General features: G+C 33.2%; 1 protein-coding gene across 1 annotated transcript; it reads left to right on the forward strand.

Moving 5' to 3' along the window:
* Positions 1-97: 97 nt before the first annotated feature.
* On the forward strand, positions 98-3,171 carry LOC130623512 (uncharacterized). Its single transcript, XM_057438999.1, has one exon. It carries the CDS (start codon positions 144-146, stop codon positions 1,653-1,655), a length of 1,512 nt encoding a protein of 503 aa, XP_057294982.1. The 5' UTR covers positions 98-143; the 3' UTR covers positions 1,656-3,171.
* The last annotated feature ends 15,689 nt before the right edge of the window (positions 3,172-18,860 follow it).

Raw genomic sequence — 18,860 nt, forward strand, 5'->3', positions numbered from 1 at the left:
TTTTAACCTCGTCCCCAGGGTTTTTCATCACCCGTCCAGTTTGACTTCCTGTTGGCTTTCCACAGAGTGTGGGTTCGCACGTAGTTCTGGTCTTCATATTGACAATTCGCCCGAATTCTTAGAAGTCGACAAAAAAGTCCAAAATGGCGGACGTTCTGATATCAAATGTCGGGATTTTAGATAAAGAAAGTGAGCAGAATAAACAAGTTTTGACTCGTAGAAAGTTATCCAACAAGTCTCAAAGCAGTCTAAGAAATAAGGAGCCAGAAGAGAAAAAGTTTATTGACGAAAATGACGAGAAAAACACGTGCGATTATTACCCACTGATTTCGAAAGCAACATTCACACGTTTTCACTATGGTTTGTATTTTGCACTCCTTGTCATGCAGTTTTTACCTACTGTTTACAAAACTGTACGAATCTTTTATCTTGGCGATCTCCCAAAATCCCATGGTGTCAACATCGCCTCACAACTTATTTGGATAAATTTGATTCTTGAAGTTTTCCAGGAAGGTTTGATTTTACCACTCTATAATCTGATTGGTGAGAAATTATCCAATCATGTGGAAACCAAAAACAGAGTTAGACTAGGAATAATAATTACTTTTATTATTCATTTATGTTTAGCAGTGGCAATAGGTTTACTAGCATCTCCTTTGACAAAGCTAATGGCACAAGATGAAAAAACCATTGACTGCACGATTAAGTATGTACGTCTTGAGTTAATAAGTATACCATTTGAAAGCGTTAATCAGTTTGTTGTTGTTTTGTTGACAATGTTGTCATGGCAAAAGCATTTGTATGTCATTTTGGTAATCAGAGTATTTATGTCCATTGTTTTGGATACATTTTTTCTGAGCAATGTAAAGTATTCTTTGCAACTTGGTGTTAACGGAATTGCTTATGGAAATATTGCAATTGCGTGCATTATTTGTGTTTACTCAATGACAATTACTATCACAAACTTTCATTTCAATATGGATGACATATTTAAAAGATCACTGTACAATTTCAACTGGCTAAAAAGTTGGGTAAAAGTTGGATTTTTTTCTGGTTTGGATTCCTTCATCCGTAATATATTTTACATCTTGTGTGTTATTCGTATGATGAACGTCATAAAACAGCAAGGTGTTTATTGGCGAGCAAATGAATTTATCTGGAACTGGTTGCTGTTACCTTACATACCACTAACAAATCTTTTAAAACAGGATACAGGCCATGATGCACAAGGCACCAATCACAGGTTAAAGATGTCTGCATACATGTGTTTCACTATTATAATATTTGTAATCTGGACTATATCCATTCCACTTTGGAAATTATTTTTTCATTATGTTATGAATGTGGAGAAAGGAGATGTGAATGATATGTATAATCTGGTGCTTATGTTATCCCCTTTTTATTTGGGATACATGATTAATACATTGTTTGATAGTGTACTTTACGGAAAAGGTAAAACATGGTACCTTGCTATCCAATCTGGCATGACAAATTTGATGGTTAATTTACCAATGTTTATACTGTTTTTGTTGGATGTCTACAAACCAACAGTCCACAATATTGCCTTGGTTTTTGGTGGAGGTATAATGATTGATGCAGTGATCACAACAATCTTATATTTTAGATTTTTAAAGCTCTCAAAATATTTGATTTAACATGATATATTTTGGTAAAAAATATCATATTTTGTTAAAGAAACTCTAGTGAAAGTAAGTATGCCAGTATTTTTAAACATTTTTTACTAGAAACTTACTTTCAACTTGAGTTGTTAAAAGAATGTTCTCAAAGTTTACTGAAAAGTTGCTCAAGTGTTGCTTAGAAAAAAGTTGGACAATATCAAAGATGATCGTAAAAAAACTTGTTTAACCAAAAGTTGTTTGATTTAAAGTCATTCTTCTTTCTACCAACCAAACTAAACTAATTTGTTAAAAGATGAGGAATGACAAATTTTCTATTTTTTTAACAGTAAGATTTTTTTAGAAATTTAGATATGTAAAATTTGTTATAATAATATATATAAATAGGCTTTATAGACTCAAAACCTTTGGCAAGAAGTTTTTGGGATAGGAGTTTTTTTTTGCTGATCTTACTTTTAAAATTGAGAGACCTAAATTTTTTTATTTTTTTTTAGCGGAACAAATCTTTGCCATTAAAACGTTTTAATAAAAACTTCAGAACTTATTTTTGCATTTTTAAGCTCTAAAGTTTGAGTTTAGAACGCTTATTTGTAAAATCTAAATGAAAACAATCGCAAGATTTTTTTTAAAATAACGTAAACTATATATATCTATAGAAATCTATTGGATCTAAGTACAGATTCATCATCATCATCATCATCATTCTCGACTTAACGTCCGTTTTCCATGCTAGCATGGGTTGGACGGGGTTTATTAATGACCCTCTTCCAATCTGATCTAGACTGTGTTAGATCTAAACTCAACTTCCTCTGTATCAAGTCTGTCCTTATAACCTCCTATATAGATTATCATAGATTATCAAAAGTAAATCGACAATCTACGTCAGTTCGGGTGTCAACACCCATGTTCAAGTATCAAATTTTTTTTACAAAATTCAGTTTATATTAAGGATATTAGATTAGTCAAAAACAGAACGTTTTAAAGGAGTTTGGAGTTAAAGAACAGAAAGGAAGGGTAAGCAAACGCTGCTATATATTTTTAGTTAGAAATTTAATGGAATTCCTGTAGTCTTGTGGTAGAGCGTTTGCTGGGAAAGTTCTTTTCTCTAAACCCTGGCCGAGTCATATAAAAGTGTAAATCTACCCTTTTTGCTTAGCGTTTAACATGAGAAAAAGATTAATAACTTATCTAGCAGTACTATAATCCGAAGAGATATCCCCTGAGTCAATAATTTCAATTATAATAAAGTCTATAATAATCATGGCTGCTCCTCCACTCCACGAGGAGTAAAAATAAAGTTAAATGCTCGCCTATTAACAAAAGTTTTCAAATGCGACTTAAAGAACGTTTTCCAAATCTGGTCGTTCAGCGATGATTTGAGTGTAAATTGCTTTTCAATGTTTTTCCGCAAATTTCTTGCTGACGATAAAAAGATACTGTTTTTTATATTGCTTTAAAAGTAAATGAAGTTTTGTGATTTTTTTTAAAACTTTATTGTATATAGGATAACATTTAAATGACCAAATCTATCTTAGTTACGTGTTATTTTTCTTGCTGATGTAACACCCGGAGCGTTCTGTAAACTCTAGAAAGGGTGTTGGCTCTCCAAAAATATACAAAATAATACAAGAGAACTTTCTAACGACACGAGTTGCGGAGATATATACTCCTTTTTATCTGTTCAAAATGATGGCTGGCTTAAAGTCAAAAAATATTTAACAAAAACTTATTTAAGAGAAAGGAAAATTATTCTTACCTCACGCAATTTAAGAGAAAGGAAAATTATTCTTACCTCACGCAATAGGTCAAGCAGAAGAAACAAATGAAACTGGTATGTCTAAATCTTATTGTTCGTAATAAGACAGCTAATGGCGACGGTATAAGCAATGTGTAGCAGCTGCTTACTTTTGCCATGGAGGTTTATTCTACCTCCATGCTTTCCCACAACTACTCGAAGGTTGCAGAAGAAACATTTTTACCAACCTCCTCCCTATTATCTCTTGGCCTGATCACGAGCTGCCGTGATGAAGGCAAATAACCTTAGTAACTAACGAGGTTGGATTTTGATTTTATTGTGTCCAGCTATAGCTATACCGCAGATAGCTTTTTAATTTTTCTGCAAATACTGTTGAATTAATATAAAGTGTTAGGGTAACAAAGTACTCCTTGAATCAATTTTCTTGTCAAATTTAGGGAATCCAGAAAAGAGAGGCCAAATTTGTGCATTTTTTTTGAACCGAGATCATGGATCAGATCAAGATGGTAGTTTGTACTGATTTTAAGTCATCAAAGCCATTTTAGTTTTTAATAAAATTTCCAAGATGATGTTTTCTAATTTGTATTTTTCAGTTTTACAATAGGGACCTTAAAAAATTTGCCAGCAAGGTGTTTACGCGCCTCTAGGGCCCTAAAATTACTTAAAAATTGTTTGTTTTTGCGTTTTTGGCCCTCATAGCTCTGGGTGCCATTATTCCAGAACCTCTTCGCTTTTTTGATATCTCTGTTCCCGATATCAAAAAAGCGAAAGAAGGTCCTGGGGACGAGGTTGCATTATTCATACTCAAGTTATTTTTGATTTCCGCCGGCGAAGGCGGAATCTTTAATATCGCCTGGGGGGAGAGAGAGAGAGAGAGAAATCATTAGTTAAATTTTTGGATTTTTCAAATAATTCTGGATCATTGATATCGTTTAATGTTAAGTTAGAGTTAAATATATCGAAAAAAATTGTTAGGTTAAGTACAATTACTGTAATTGAATGGTTCAAATAAACACCAACTGATACAACGTCAAAATTCATCAAATTCGACATTGTCGAATTTTACCCTTCTATCTCTTAAGAACTACTCGACAAAGCAATTAATTTCGCAAGATCTGCTGTACCAATCGACTACAAAGTCTTCAATATAATAAGACACAGTCGGAAGTCCTTGTTATTTGATAAATCATCGACTTGGGTTAAAAAAGGAAACGTTCTTTTCGATGTAACAATGGGTTCATACGATGGAGCGGAGATCTGTGAGTTAGTTGGACTATAAAAATTAAAAAAGATCAGCAATATTATCGATATCAAACATGTCGGTCTATATAGAGACGATGGACTTGCAATTATCCAAAACGCCAGTGGACCACGAATGAACAAAATTCGAAAGGACATCATAACCTTGTTTAAGGAAGACAAATTGGCAGTAACTATCGAAACGAGCCTGATTGAAACAGACTTTTTGGATGTATCATTTAACGTTAACAGTAAAACCTACAAACCCTACAGGAAACCCAACAGCGATCCGCTATATATTAACATTAATTCGAACCACCCGAATACTGTACTGAAAGCCATTCTGAAGATGGTCAATGGAAGATTAATTGCGACATCCTGTAACAGAAAAGTATTTGATGACGCAAAGCCTTTATACGAAGCTTCCCTCGCTGCCAGCAGATTTGAAAGCACAATGACATACGCGAATAAACCCAAACAACGCCCTAATCGCCAAAGGTAGATAATTTGGTTCAACCCGCCGTTCAGTAAAAATGTTAAAACAGACATTGGACGATCATTTCTCAAGATTGTTAGAAAAAACTTCAGTAAAGAACACAAATATTATAAATTTTCAATAAAAACACCCTCAAGTTGAGCTATTCATGTAGCACAAACATCCGAAACATCATAAAGGGACATAATAAAAAAGTTCTCACTTCCGAAGAAAGGCAAAAACAACGACCTCGCAATTGCCGGGATAAGTCCCAGTGTCCACTAAATGGTGACTGTTTAGCTACATGCATCATCTACAAAGCGGAAGTCAAATACATAGACAAAAATGAATTTTACTACGGCTTATGCGAAGGCGAATTTAAAGAAAGGTTTAACAACCACAAAAAGTCCTTTCGACACGAGAAATACAGAAACGAAACCGAATTGTCGAAATTAATTTGGAGATTAAAAGACGACGGAACAGACTTTGAAATCTCATGGAGTATTGAAAAACGTGCAATGTCGTATAGGACAGGAGCGCGCACGTGTGACTTGTGACTAACAGAAAAAATAGCAATTATTTGTTTTATTACGTTTTATCACGTAATTAAAAGGTTTATACTTTAGTTAGTACCAACTTAGTATAATTAGTATCATTTGCCTGAAAATTGCTAAGAAGCATGAAACTTTGAGTAGCAAAATTAATGTAGTTTTTTTTATATATATATTTATTAATTTTTTTCTGGGTACAGTATACATACTATAGAACAGTAGTTGAACAGTAGTAGAACAACAGTAGTAGCATACAGTATAAGGCATATATACATTATATAATTTTCAGAAGTAGAGGTGATCTCTATCGGCAAAAGTGAAAACTTGGACCGAGCGGGATTTGAACCAGCGACCATTGGGTTAGCGCCCCACTGCTCTGCCAAGTGAGCTATCGGTCCAATAGTGAGATGAGTTTGCAATTGCCTTTTCTCTCACTACAGGATCGAGCCCAGTTGGCGGTTCAAGCCTACCAGCACAAGCCTTCACTTCCGCAACATGTTATGTCATCATCTTTTTCAGCCATATACAAATCTTAAACAAACCAATGTTAGATTTTGCGTACAACATAGTTACATCATCGTGACATTATCAAGGTAATATACCAGCTTTTAGCTAACTATGTTCAGATTTTCGATCCTCAAAAACACAAAACTAAATATCTCGTAATTTACATATCTTCGTAATAGTTCGTGAACAATATAAATATATTGCTAACACCTTTTCTCAAAAGATAAATATTCACAAAAGAGCTTTTTTGAAGTTTTAACATTTAATGGGATATAAGTGATTTCAGAAAAGGAAAATATGGCGAAAACATTATTATTCCTACTTTCACTTATTCATGTAGTAACTACTGGTAAAACATTTTATGAAGCCAGCAAAGACAATTCGATAGACACAGTTACCTATCCTAATCTTGCCATTAAAGTTTTACACGTCAAACGATTCGAAATGTGTTTTGGAGAATGCATTTTAATCCCAACCTGCTACTCATTCGCCTTCCACAATCATACGAATCAATGTATGTTCTTCAGCCGTGATCGATGTTCAGTAGATTTAATTCCATCTCAAGGAGTGACGTTTTTTGATTCATATCACGTGACAAAATTGCCGAACAGGTTCAAACTAATTTCCAAATCCAGTTTAGAAATTGGTTTTACGGATGGTATGACTGGTTTGAGATTTCAATTTCACTCATCGCTATCTATCTGGTTAACAAGGTGCATAATGTTTGACGTCAACAGCGCATGTCTGTATCAACAAGGAAACATGGTGGACCGTGCACCTCCCCCTGGTTGCAGTAGCTTCAATTTGATTCCAGTCGGCGATTACTTCATTATAAAGATACTTCAAACAGGTATGTGTTTGTCATCAACTAGCGCTGTACCTACAGATGGTGAACTCGTTGGTGTTGCAGATTGCGATAAAACGAACGATAACATGTTGTTTTGGGTGTTTTAAAACAGTATGTAACACATTAATAATCCAAGGACAAAAATTATTGTAACACTAATTTGTATTGGCGTTAACGTTTTAAAATGTTGCATGTAAATTCTTAAGCTCGCTTTCCCTCACAATGCGTAATTGTTTTACAACAGTTGCTAAGCACTTTTTATCTTAGTGGAACCGACATTTATAGCTAGAGCGCAGTTTTCGCAGGCCGAGAAAGATGAAATGAAAAATAAAAAAATACAGGGAGAAATCAAGGTCGGTATAAATCTTTATATTGTTTCACTCTACGCTGTTTGATTTAAAAAGAGGAGAAACTTTTTTTTTGACCACCGATCCTGAAGATTTTGGTTAGTTAAACTTTTCACAATCCCCAATCCAACTTAAAATTTGCACTTTTTACTCGCTTAATATTTTATGTAGTTACTGCGATATATGTACACGCCCATTAAAGATTGGAATGTTTAATAAACGCCCACCCATCATTTTAAGCTTTTACTTAAACCTAAAAGAATGGTTATAACATATTAATTTCGTGAATATTTTAAACGCCTTACAACACCTGCTTCGGATTTAAATCAGGTAAAATCTTAGTAGACTCAGTTCCTGACAACTTTATCCCGAAAGCCTCGCTTCTTTTCAATTCTAAATGGCGGGATTCTTCTTTTTTACCAAGTGCTTGTAATGAGGTTGATGTATTTGTTCTTGTTCAGAAAGCAGGTATATATTAGCGGAAGGATCACATCCAAAATAAATGTCTGAATTTTGAGCAAGTACAACTCGCTGTATATATCGAAAGAAGGTATATTTCACCCTATCTGAAGCAAAAAATGCAAATTTGGAAGCCTTTTACACAGATACAGATAATAATGACTGTACTCTGTAAATAACTTGAGACCAAAAACAGCGGGTTTTAAAAAAACGACAATGTGATTTTTGAGGTTTTTTTAAGAATTTTTTGTAAAAAAAGTAATCAAACTTTAAACTTTTTACTGTGAAAAGTATCCCCTATTATTCGTAGAATAACTAAAACATATTTCAGAGGAAAGGTAAGATTTTAATCAACCTATTGCTTCCATCTGGGTCCGTGAAAAAAAGTTCTTTAATTGCTGTGATCTGATTGCTTAATTTCGATCCTCTAATTTTCTCTTCAGATAATAAATAGCCAAAGATAATTACGATCATTGTATGTCGATGACAGCTGTAGCTGTCGAAACGTAGCCTAGAATAAACTTGCTTGTTAATGACATGATAATATTTATATTATTCAATAAAACATAATTGATCAAAAAAGGTAATTTCCAAGAAGAAAGAAAAGCGCTGATTTACGTCCATAATAACTTATAGCCATTTAAACACCGTCATGAAATGTCCCTGATACTTATTCTTGCAATAGGTTACTTTAAGGGCAGAATTTTAGCGGGCAGAAATTTTTGCGAGGATAAAAAATCACGAAATTTCGCAAAGTTAATTTTCGCAAAGTCTACTTCTAGAAAAAATCTTACAGAAAAAACTTTCGCGAATTTTCCAAAATCTGTATTTTTGGAAGCAAAAACATTCGCAAATGGCAATGAATTTCAATGAAGATGATAATTCAAGTAGTAAGGGACTACTTCCCTCCCAAGGGAAGAGAAAAAGATTCTGGAACGGTTTGATGCTTGTTGAAAGCATACAAAATTTCCATATTTTCGACTTATTCTTCCTCCCGCTAATTATCAAATTCCTAAATTGCTTTCATCTTCTAAACCAGAACCACTAAGTTCTTCTTTATAATAATAATAATAATAATAATTAATAATAAGAGACTTTATTATTATCTGTCATTGTCCTTCTGCAAAAAGTCATCTTTCTTTCTTCATGTTTGGAGAACAATTATAGCAAAAGTCATGCAGTATCTTATTGAACTTTTATATGCTTTGCCCTTATATCGATTTCTATTAACTGCCGTAGCTATTCAATCGTGAAAAATCGATGTGAAGCCATCAACTGTGGTAAATCATGGCCCACTAAGCCTTTAACGTGAAAGGGTAGGAATGTGATTACAAATTTTTAAAATTGTTTTAGTAAGAGCAAATATTTCCTACTTCCCCAAACTTTCCCGAACGTATTGAGAATCTATGGGCCAAAAAAATGGGTATTGGTAAGGATGGCAAAACGCTGTCAAGCTTTTGCAAGACGTTGCAAAAACTTGAGTGAAATCTGTTTGTTTGGACAAGAAGTGTATTGAAAATATGACAGAAGACATTGAATTTTAAACATTCGCTTTAAATTTTTCTATTTGCTATAAAAAAACAACATTTTCTGTTTATTTGTGGGATCTCAAGTAGAATTTTAATCAGCATAACTAAAGTTGTAATTCAAACCGACAGATTTTAAGCGAAAACTCGTAAATTCTTATAACATTTGCTAGACGACTTTCAGTTTAAAACAGGTGCTTGTTGAATTTCCGCGCCCGAAGAAGGCGTAGGAAATTCTTTAAAACCGTCGTTTTTTTTCTTTCAGAGCATTTTTTGGGAATGACTTCATTTAGCACCGGGCTAAGTGGTCCCGACACACGACGTACAACATAACTAGTACCCTTCATACTTTATCAATATTAAAAGTCCGACAGACGTTCAGTCATACTTCTCCAACCAAATGGACCCGACAAATGAAACTGCATTATCCGACATCCTCTCTATATAACAAATACATATTTTTTCTGTCAATAATCCATAACCAACGTAATATCGCATAATACTGCATAATACCTTCATAATCCATAAAAGATACATAATTTCGCTGTCGATGGCCATACCAACGTAATATCGCATAATACTGCATAATACCTTCATAATACTCTCTGTCGCTACATAACAAATACATATTTTTTCTGTCAATAATCCATAACCAACGTAATATCGCATAATACTGCATAATACCTTCATAATTCAAAAAAAGTACATAAATTTTCTGTCGATGGCCATACCAACGTAATATCGCATAATACTGCATAATACCTTCATAATACTCTCTATCGTTCCATAAAAAATACATATTTTTTCTGTCGATGGCCATAACCAACGTAATATCGCATAATACTGCATAATACTGCATAATACCTTCATAATTCATAAAAAATACATAAATTTTCTGTCGATGGCCATACCAACGTAATATCGCATAATACTGCATAATACCTTCATAATACTCTCTATCGTTCCATAAAAAATACATATTTTTTCTGTCGATGGCCATACCAACGTAATATCGCATAATACTGCATAATACTGCATAATACCTTCATAATTCATAAAAAATACATATTTTTTCTGTCGATGGCCATAACCAACGTAATATCGCATAATACTGCATAATACTGCATAATACCTTCATAATTCATAAAAAATACATAAATTTTCTGTCGATGGCCATACCAACATAATATCGCATAATACTGCATAATACTGCATAATACCTTCATAATTCATAAAAAATACATAAAATTTCAGTCGATGGCCATAACAACGTAATATCGCATAATACTGCATAATACCTTCATAATACTCTCTGTCGTTACATAAAAAATACATATTTTTTCTGTCGATGGCCATACCAACGTAATATCGCATAATACTGCATAATACTGCATAATACCTTCATAATTCATAAAAAATACATATTTTTTCTGTCGATGGCCATAACCAACGTAATATCGCATAATACTGCATAATACTGCATAATACCTTCATAATTCATAAAAAATACATAAATTTTCTGTCGATGGCCATACCAACATAATATCGCATAATACTGCATAATACTGCATAATACCTTCATAATTCATAAAAAATACATAAAATTTCAGTCGATGGCCATAACAACGTAATATCGCATAATACTGCATAATACCTTCATAATACTCTCTGTCGTTACATAAAAAATACATATTTTTTCTGTCGATGGCCATACCAACGTAATATCGCATAATACTGCATAATACTGCATAATACCTTCATAATTCATAAAAAATACATATTTTTTCTGTCGATGGCCATAACCAACGTAATATCGCATAATACTGCATAATACTGCATAATACCTTCATAATTCATAAAAAATACATATTTTTTCTGTCGATGGCCATACCAACATAATATCGCATAATACTGCATAATACTGCATAATACCTTCATAATTCATAAAAAATACATATATTTTCTGTCGATGGCCATACCAACGTAATATCGCATAATACTGCATAATACCTTCATAATTCATAAAAAATACATAAATTTTCTGTCGATGGCCATACCAACGTAATATCGCATAATACTGCATAATACCTTCATAATACTCTCTATCGTTTCATAAAAAATACATATTTTTTCTGTCGATGGCCATACCAACGTAATATCGCATAATACTGCATAATACTGCATAATACCTTCATAATTCATAAAAAATACATATTTTTTCTGTCGATGGCCATAACCAACGTAATATCGCATAATACTGCATAATACTGCATAATACCTTCATAATTCATAAAAAATACATAAATTTTCTGTCGATGGCCATACCAACATAATATCGCATAATACTGCATAATACTGCATAATACCTTCATAATTCATAAAAAATACATATATTTTCTGTCGATGGCCATACCAACGTAATATCGCATAATACTGCATAATACCTTCATAATACTCTCTGTCGTTACATAAAAAATACATATTTTTTCTGTCGATGGCCATACCAACGTAATATCGCATAATACTGCATAATACTGCATAATACCTTCATAATTCAAAAAAAGTACATAAATTTTCTGTCGATGGCCATACCAACGTAATATCGCATAATACTGCATAATACCTTCATAATAATGTCTGTCGCTTCATAAAAACTACATATTTTTTCTGTCGATGGCCATAACCAACGTAATATTCCACAATATTTCGCATAACTGCCATTCACGGAAAGCTGTTTTTATAAAGTAGACAAAGTTTGAGGTTGGATACACATCCATACACAAACAAAAACGATATTTCGCTCAAATATCCTTTTGCAACAAGACATAATAACGGCCCTATTGCAGGCTAAACAAAGAGGCGTTTTTGTACAATATATTGAACAGGCGGTAGTGTTCTATGCTCACCGATAGCCAATAGAAAAGATATTTTGGACTAATACCCCCCGCGAAATTGCATATCACAAGTCCTAAAAAATGCCAATCTGAGGCAAGGCATTATACTATAAATTTACCGGGCTTTACTGTTATGTACTTATTCGTACAGCAGTAGAAACAAGTGTCCTCCCTGAAAATGACGCATCAAAAACGCTAAAGTAGGCCAATCAATCCAAAGACATTACGTGTGTTTTTATTTCAGACCATGCAAAAGTGTAAATTCTATCTCTTTTTTTCGGGGCAGTATTTCAATAGTATAGCTTGATTAGTTCTTAAACCAAATAAATCTCTTAGATGCATAAAAATTTAAATGTTCCAATGATTTTTGTCCGACTGAAGAAGCTGCTGCCGTAGAGAAGCTATATCACATTAAAGTTTAGAGCCGTTTACGATGAGATTATTCCATTGTTTGTAGTTAAAATTTCACAGGTCATAACTTTTTATCGGCAAAGTCTCTTAGGCTGAAATTCTGTAGAAGGCATGTCAGTAATATAACGTATCATTAGGAAAAGGAAAAAATACTTTTTTAACAGATATGGAAGAATTCCAAATTAAAAGTAAAAACTTCTATTTACATGGAACAAAGATGTTCCAAAAAGGCATAAGTATAAAATTTATCTCATTTAAAGAGTCTCCGTAGATTTGATATTCCATTGAAGTTAGGATCAGAGTACAAAAGCTGAAAATAGTTCTAAATAATGTAATTATTATTGGCTATTGTTAAAAAATCATATGGTGAGTTAACAAGATCAACTTTATGAGCAACTGACCGAAAAACCAATAGACGTATGATATCGTTAGTCTTTTTAATAATAGCGGTATTTTGCCTGTTTGTCCGCGAAAAGCGCGTCCTGTTAATTAATCACGAAATTCTTATATCTGCACAAAATACCAAATGCGATATATATTTACCGACTTTGTTTTATTCTTCCGCGTGTAGCATTCAATTGCAACGCCTGATTTTTTTGAAAAACCAATCCGAGATTTTGCAGCCACGACAAAGGGATGTGTAAAGCAGAGAGCAGTGTTATTACGGCCATTTTGAAAGTTGCGTAACGTTGACGTTGATAAGTCTGTCCTTGTTTTTCTTATATATTTTTACATGTTAAGTTAAATATGCTGTTGGTATTATTGATCCTCTAAAATTTGCGCTGTTTATGAAATAGGTTGGGAGTTTACAGAGGCCGTGAATAACGAAAAAATTACTTTCAGGGGTGTTTTAAAAATAATGGAAGCTCGATATTGTCGCCGTGTTCTAAATGAAAAATTCATGTCAGTTCCATTATTCATAGCATAGTAGTTGGGTTGAGCGTCTCACATGGATATTGATTTCCGGAAAACATGCGTAGAATGTGATGGGAAACCTAACGTGCTTTCATGTGACGGTAGGAAGAATGGGGTTCAAGAATGCATTTGTAGAACCAATAGAAATCCTGCAAGCAGACGAAGTTATTTCTTCTCGTTTTAGAAGGCTTGGCAGTTGCTTTATAACATCAAGAACTGACAATAATAGGAAATTATATCGTCCTCTTCGTAGCTTATTGTACGTACTAAAAATAGATCTCAGAAAAAAATCGAATAGGTGACGATGCATTATGTTTCCATTAGGCGCAATCACACACACATTTGTCATCGATGTCCGTCGGTCTTTACTGCCGCTTGATATCTGATAATACCAACATAAATGAAAAAAAAAAGCAATAGCGTCCGTTTTTAAACAGTTGTCCAACGATTCTTGTGTTGATACTCTTATACCATTCCGTGCAGTAAATATTATTATAGATTTGGAATTTGCATGTCAAGTAGGTAGGGGGACTCGCTCGTCTGTACTGGTATTTTGTTACCAGCAACAATTCTATCAAAAGGTTGCAGATGTAATTATTAAGTCTTCAGAACACTCTCTAAATTGTCTTCCACGCAACGATGTGATTAATTTACCTTTGTACCCTGCATATTTTGTGAAAACAATTCATTCCTTTAAAATGCAACCAGAACAGTTATTTGAAGGTTCTTACAATCCAGCTGAGTTTGGCTTTTGTTTTTTATTCTTCAAATTATGGCAAACAAATTCGGCAAGTTAGGATATTTTCTGCCGACTCCAGCAACTCAAGCAAATACGACGATGTCCCTATTGAAGTTTGTCAAAAGTCATTTCTACAAGTGAGCAAGCAAGACATGAAGTTTGTGTTCTTTTTACCCAATACATGGCCACTGCTGTGGATTTCACGTCATACCTAGTATTAAAGGCCGAAAAGATGCACCTGCTTCTTTTTATATACATCTAGAAGAGGCATCTAGAATTAGATATGTTCTATGATCATGCGTGCATTTTAAGCGAATACGTCAAGAACAGAAAATCAAGATTCTACCAACACATGCGCTTTTTCATGATGTTTTCACGGGTACACTCATAAGTTTACCACTGCATTTTACTTAAATTCCATCCTTTTTTCGCGAGCGAGGTTACGTCGATTTGTGAATAGCTTCATCCTTTAGATAAAAAGTTCAGTTAGATTGATGAGCCAAGCACATTTCTTGTTCTATCTGTAATTTTTCATTCACCAATGGAACAAATCGAAAGAATATAGTTTCAGAAAACGACACAGAATTGCGTGTCTGGGGAACGAAAACTGATTAAATCAACGGCAAGTATTTGGCAATTTTACGTAGAATTTCAAATATACGCTTCTCTACGAACTTCTGTCATTGTTTTACTCGCCTTCCTCGGTTAAATAGGAAGTGAAAAAATTTAGTTTCCTCAAAAAATTATTTTTTCCTAAATTCTAATTAAAACACCATTGAGTAAAAATATAAACTGTATGTATTAAATTTCCGTATGCTACAGCTCAGGTCAAAATCTAAATAAACTAACTTATATTTTAAGTTAAAAACATCAACGAAAAATTTTTGGTCTAAACAAAGTGCGCATTACGAATGATAATATGGTCTAGTATTCGATTCGGATCTTTTTCTTCGAAAAATTTGTTTTCAGTCTCTAAATTCAACGAAACAAGACAAACAGAGTGCGCATTACGAATGATATCACGGTGTAGTATTCGATTCGGAACTTTTTCTTCTAAATATTAGCTTTCAGTCAACGAAACAAGGCAAACGAGTGGAAAATTTCTTTTTAACCCTTAGAGTACTGTTTTTTGAAAATGCCCAACTTACAAATTAAAGCTAATCTGGTGTGTCGTAGATTACTTGTTCAATTAGAGAAATCGATCTAAAACGTATTTGAAGCGGCCTAACCTGGTGTACATGGATGGCTTCTTGATCTGGAAATTCTCTCTCTGTTTTGCAATCGCCTAGTTTACAAATATAAGCTGCTTTCATGTGTATAGATTGCTTTTTGTCTAAAATCGGGCTAATGTCGCGTGTATGGATCTTGATTTGGAAATTTTCTCCTTAGTTTTGTAAATGCTTAATTTACAAAATTGAGCTAATCACATCTGCATGGATTAATTTCTTTCTTAAGTTTTCTTTGCAAAAGGTCAAAGTTGTTATATCAGGCTAATCTTATATGTATGGTTTGCTTTCTAATACGGGTAAATTGTCTCCTAAATGTTTTTTTCAAAGATGGAATTTCCTAAAAAAACCGAATTTAATGTGTATGGATTGCTTCGTAATACGGGTAAATTGTGTCCCCAATTCTGTTTTCAAAAATCGAATTTACTAAAACAACTGAATTTTATATGTATGGATTGCTTCTTAATACCGGTAAATTATCTCCCTAAATGTTTTTTCTAAAGACCGAATTTACTAAAAGAACTGAATATCATGGATTGCTTGTATGGATTGCTTCTTAATGCGGGTAAATTATCTCCCCTAACGTGTTTTTTTCAAAGACTGAATTTACTGAAACAATGTGTATGGATTGCTTTTAAATACGGGAAATTCATCCCTAAGCTTTTTGTGTGGTTAATCAAAACAAGCAGACCTATGGATTTGTTCCTTTTTGGAAGCTTTTCCCAATATGCAAAAAAATATTACAAACGTTTCACACTACGACACAAAATGAAAAATATTCAAAAGGAAGTCGAACGGAAAAATATTTTTAGGCCCTTATTTTTACTTGTCTATTGGACTTTAACTTTAAGATTGCAAAAGCTAAGGTCTGGTTGACAAATTGTCTATCTATCAATAATTTCATATTTTAAATTTAACAGAACCACCATGAATTCGTCATGCTTGCTGTGAATCTAGGTTATCGCGACTTTGAGTTTCTTCACTAAAGATAAGATAAATAAAAATGGAACAAATCTTATTCGTTAATACGAAAGGGTTTCTTGAGATTGATAACAACGAACATTTGAGCATTTCTCTAACATGAAAACAGTTAGTATGTTCGGACTAACCTTCACTTGTTGTAAGGATTCTTTGTTCTCTAATGCTTTCACCATCGTTTCTTTCGGCAATATCTTTTGTCTGTTCTCTATAAACCATAAAAAAGCACAACATAGCAATTAAATTGTTATATCCAATTAATTATTTTCTGTCACGTTAATTTTTGGACTTTTTAACTGAAAGTAATAGTACGTGCAACCCACTACACAACATTACTTTCATATTTTTTTCAAATCAAACCTCAAATCAAATTTCAAATCTCAAATCAAATTTAATAAAAACTTACCATTGGCTGCCTAACCCAGTATTTTCCTTTTGGCATTACAGCATTTATCTAAACAAAATTACTTAAATGGTTATGTGAATGTTTTACAAAGATTTTCCTAAAAAAAATAAGTTTCCTCAAATAATTATTTTTTAACATAAAAAATAAATGAATGATAAACATTTATCTTTTTAATTTAAACTACCACATGAAAAAACCGTCACAAAAGTATTAGCTTATTTTGGAATATCCAAAAGTAATCAAGACCATATATTTAATTATTAAGGTTGGTGCTTTGTAAATCAAAAACGCAATAACAAAAACCAATAATAATAAATATTACACAAGTTATGTATGCAGAATCATGTACATTTAGTGTAAGGTTTATCTAAATATTTTAAAACTTAAAAAAAAAAAACTTAATCCACGCACTTTTTTAAAGCCTTGTATCTATATACTAATAATAAATTATATATAATTATACGTTACAAGTGACAAGAAAATAGCTAGCTAAACAGCAAAACAATATATATATATAACAGGCAAAGTGGATATGTTCATTTTCCTTTGATCTTACCGAAATTTTCTTTGCAGTAACTGAAAAATGCATGTCTAATATGTTAAATTTTCTGACGTTACGGCGCGACGTCAATAAGACTACTTTAACGTCAATATTCTATATTAAATAAATGAAGCCATTACAGTGCACTTAAGGCTTTGAGGCCAAATAACTTGGAAACGAGGTGGTGACGTCAGTGATTTTTCACCGCGTAAGTAACTAGGGACCCGGGACCAATTTAGGTAAGTTTCCCAAACCTGGGTCCCCGAATCCGTTTCGGAATGGAAAGGTTGAGGACGTCATCACAAAACCTTCAAACCCCAATATCTCTGCAACCGTTTGTCAAAAGTCCATGTTCTTATACATTTTCTTGATCAGCATTTCAAGATCTATACGATGAATGCATCGGGTGTACGAATTTGTGAAGAAATATTTTTGGAACTTTTGGTAGGGACTTTGCTGACGTCAGCAAAATTTTTAAGCCCTTATATCTCCCTAAGCGTTTGTCAAAAACATACGATACCATACATTATTTTGGTCAACGTTTCAACCTTCACACCTTACAGACAACGAATGACTAACTTTAACCAATTTTCTTTTTGTACATGCACTGCTGACGTCAGCAAAAATCTAAAGCAACCTATTTTTTCATTGTTCTTCTGCCTTTTCCCATGGGCTTTATCGACTAGTCTTGTATAAGTAATCAGCTAAATTTACACTGAAAACACGATTCTTATTCAAGCTGGCACTTTTTTCTTCATACAACCCATCACTGCACCTAAATGAACAGGGTCACTTTAGAGAAGGATCATGCAAACATTACATGCAGTCTTTTATGAAGTTTTTTTCCAACAATTTTTTTACTTCTTTATCCACAGAGACTGTAAATACATTCTCAAACACACATAACTTACTCGTAACACACATTATATTGCCATTACAATTTATGGAAATCTATGTATAGCTAGTTAAAAAGCCTCAATGACACTGATTTCTCTTGTGCATTTAGTGTTAGCTTATTTCTTTTAATGGTTATCACTTCTGTTGTCCATCTTCTCTTTAATAATAGCCATATTCTGTATATTCAAAATGGTTGTGCGCGGCTTTTATCAGAAAATTTTGGGAAAACCCCGCAGAATCAGATTTTTACCAACGAAGGACGTCCGCAAAGAAATTCTGACAAAGTCAGCATTTGAATCATGATTTTTAATTGTCATGTGACAGATATTATCCATACCAAGTTTTATAATTTGTAACCTAACACAAGGGAAGTTATGAGCTTAGGGCACTAATTTATTGTGCTTGAGCATTTAATACTTTATTCCGCGTTTTGTTACTTTCGCAGAATATCTCTTTAGTGATGTAGCTATGAATGGGTATCCGATTTGCCTTTTTGCAAAAGTAAAGAA

Source organism: Hydractinia symbiolongicarpus, chromosome 13 (genome assembly GCF_029227915.1).
Source record: "Hydractinia symbiolongicarpus strain clone_291-10 chromosome 13, HSymV2.1, whole genome shotgun sequence".
Classification (NCBI taxonomy): domain Eukaryota; kingdom Metazoa; phylum Cnidaria; class Hydrozoa; order Anthoathecata; family Hydractiniidae; genus Hydractinia; species Hydractinia symbiolongicarpus.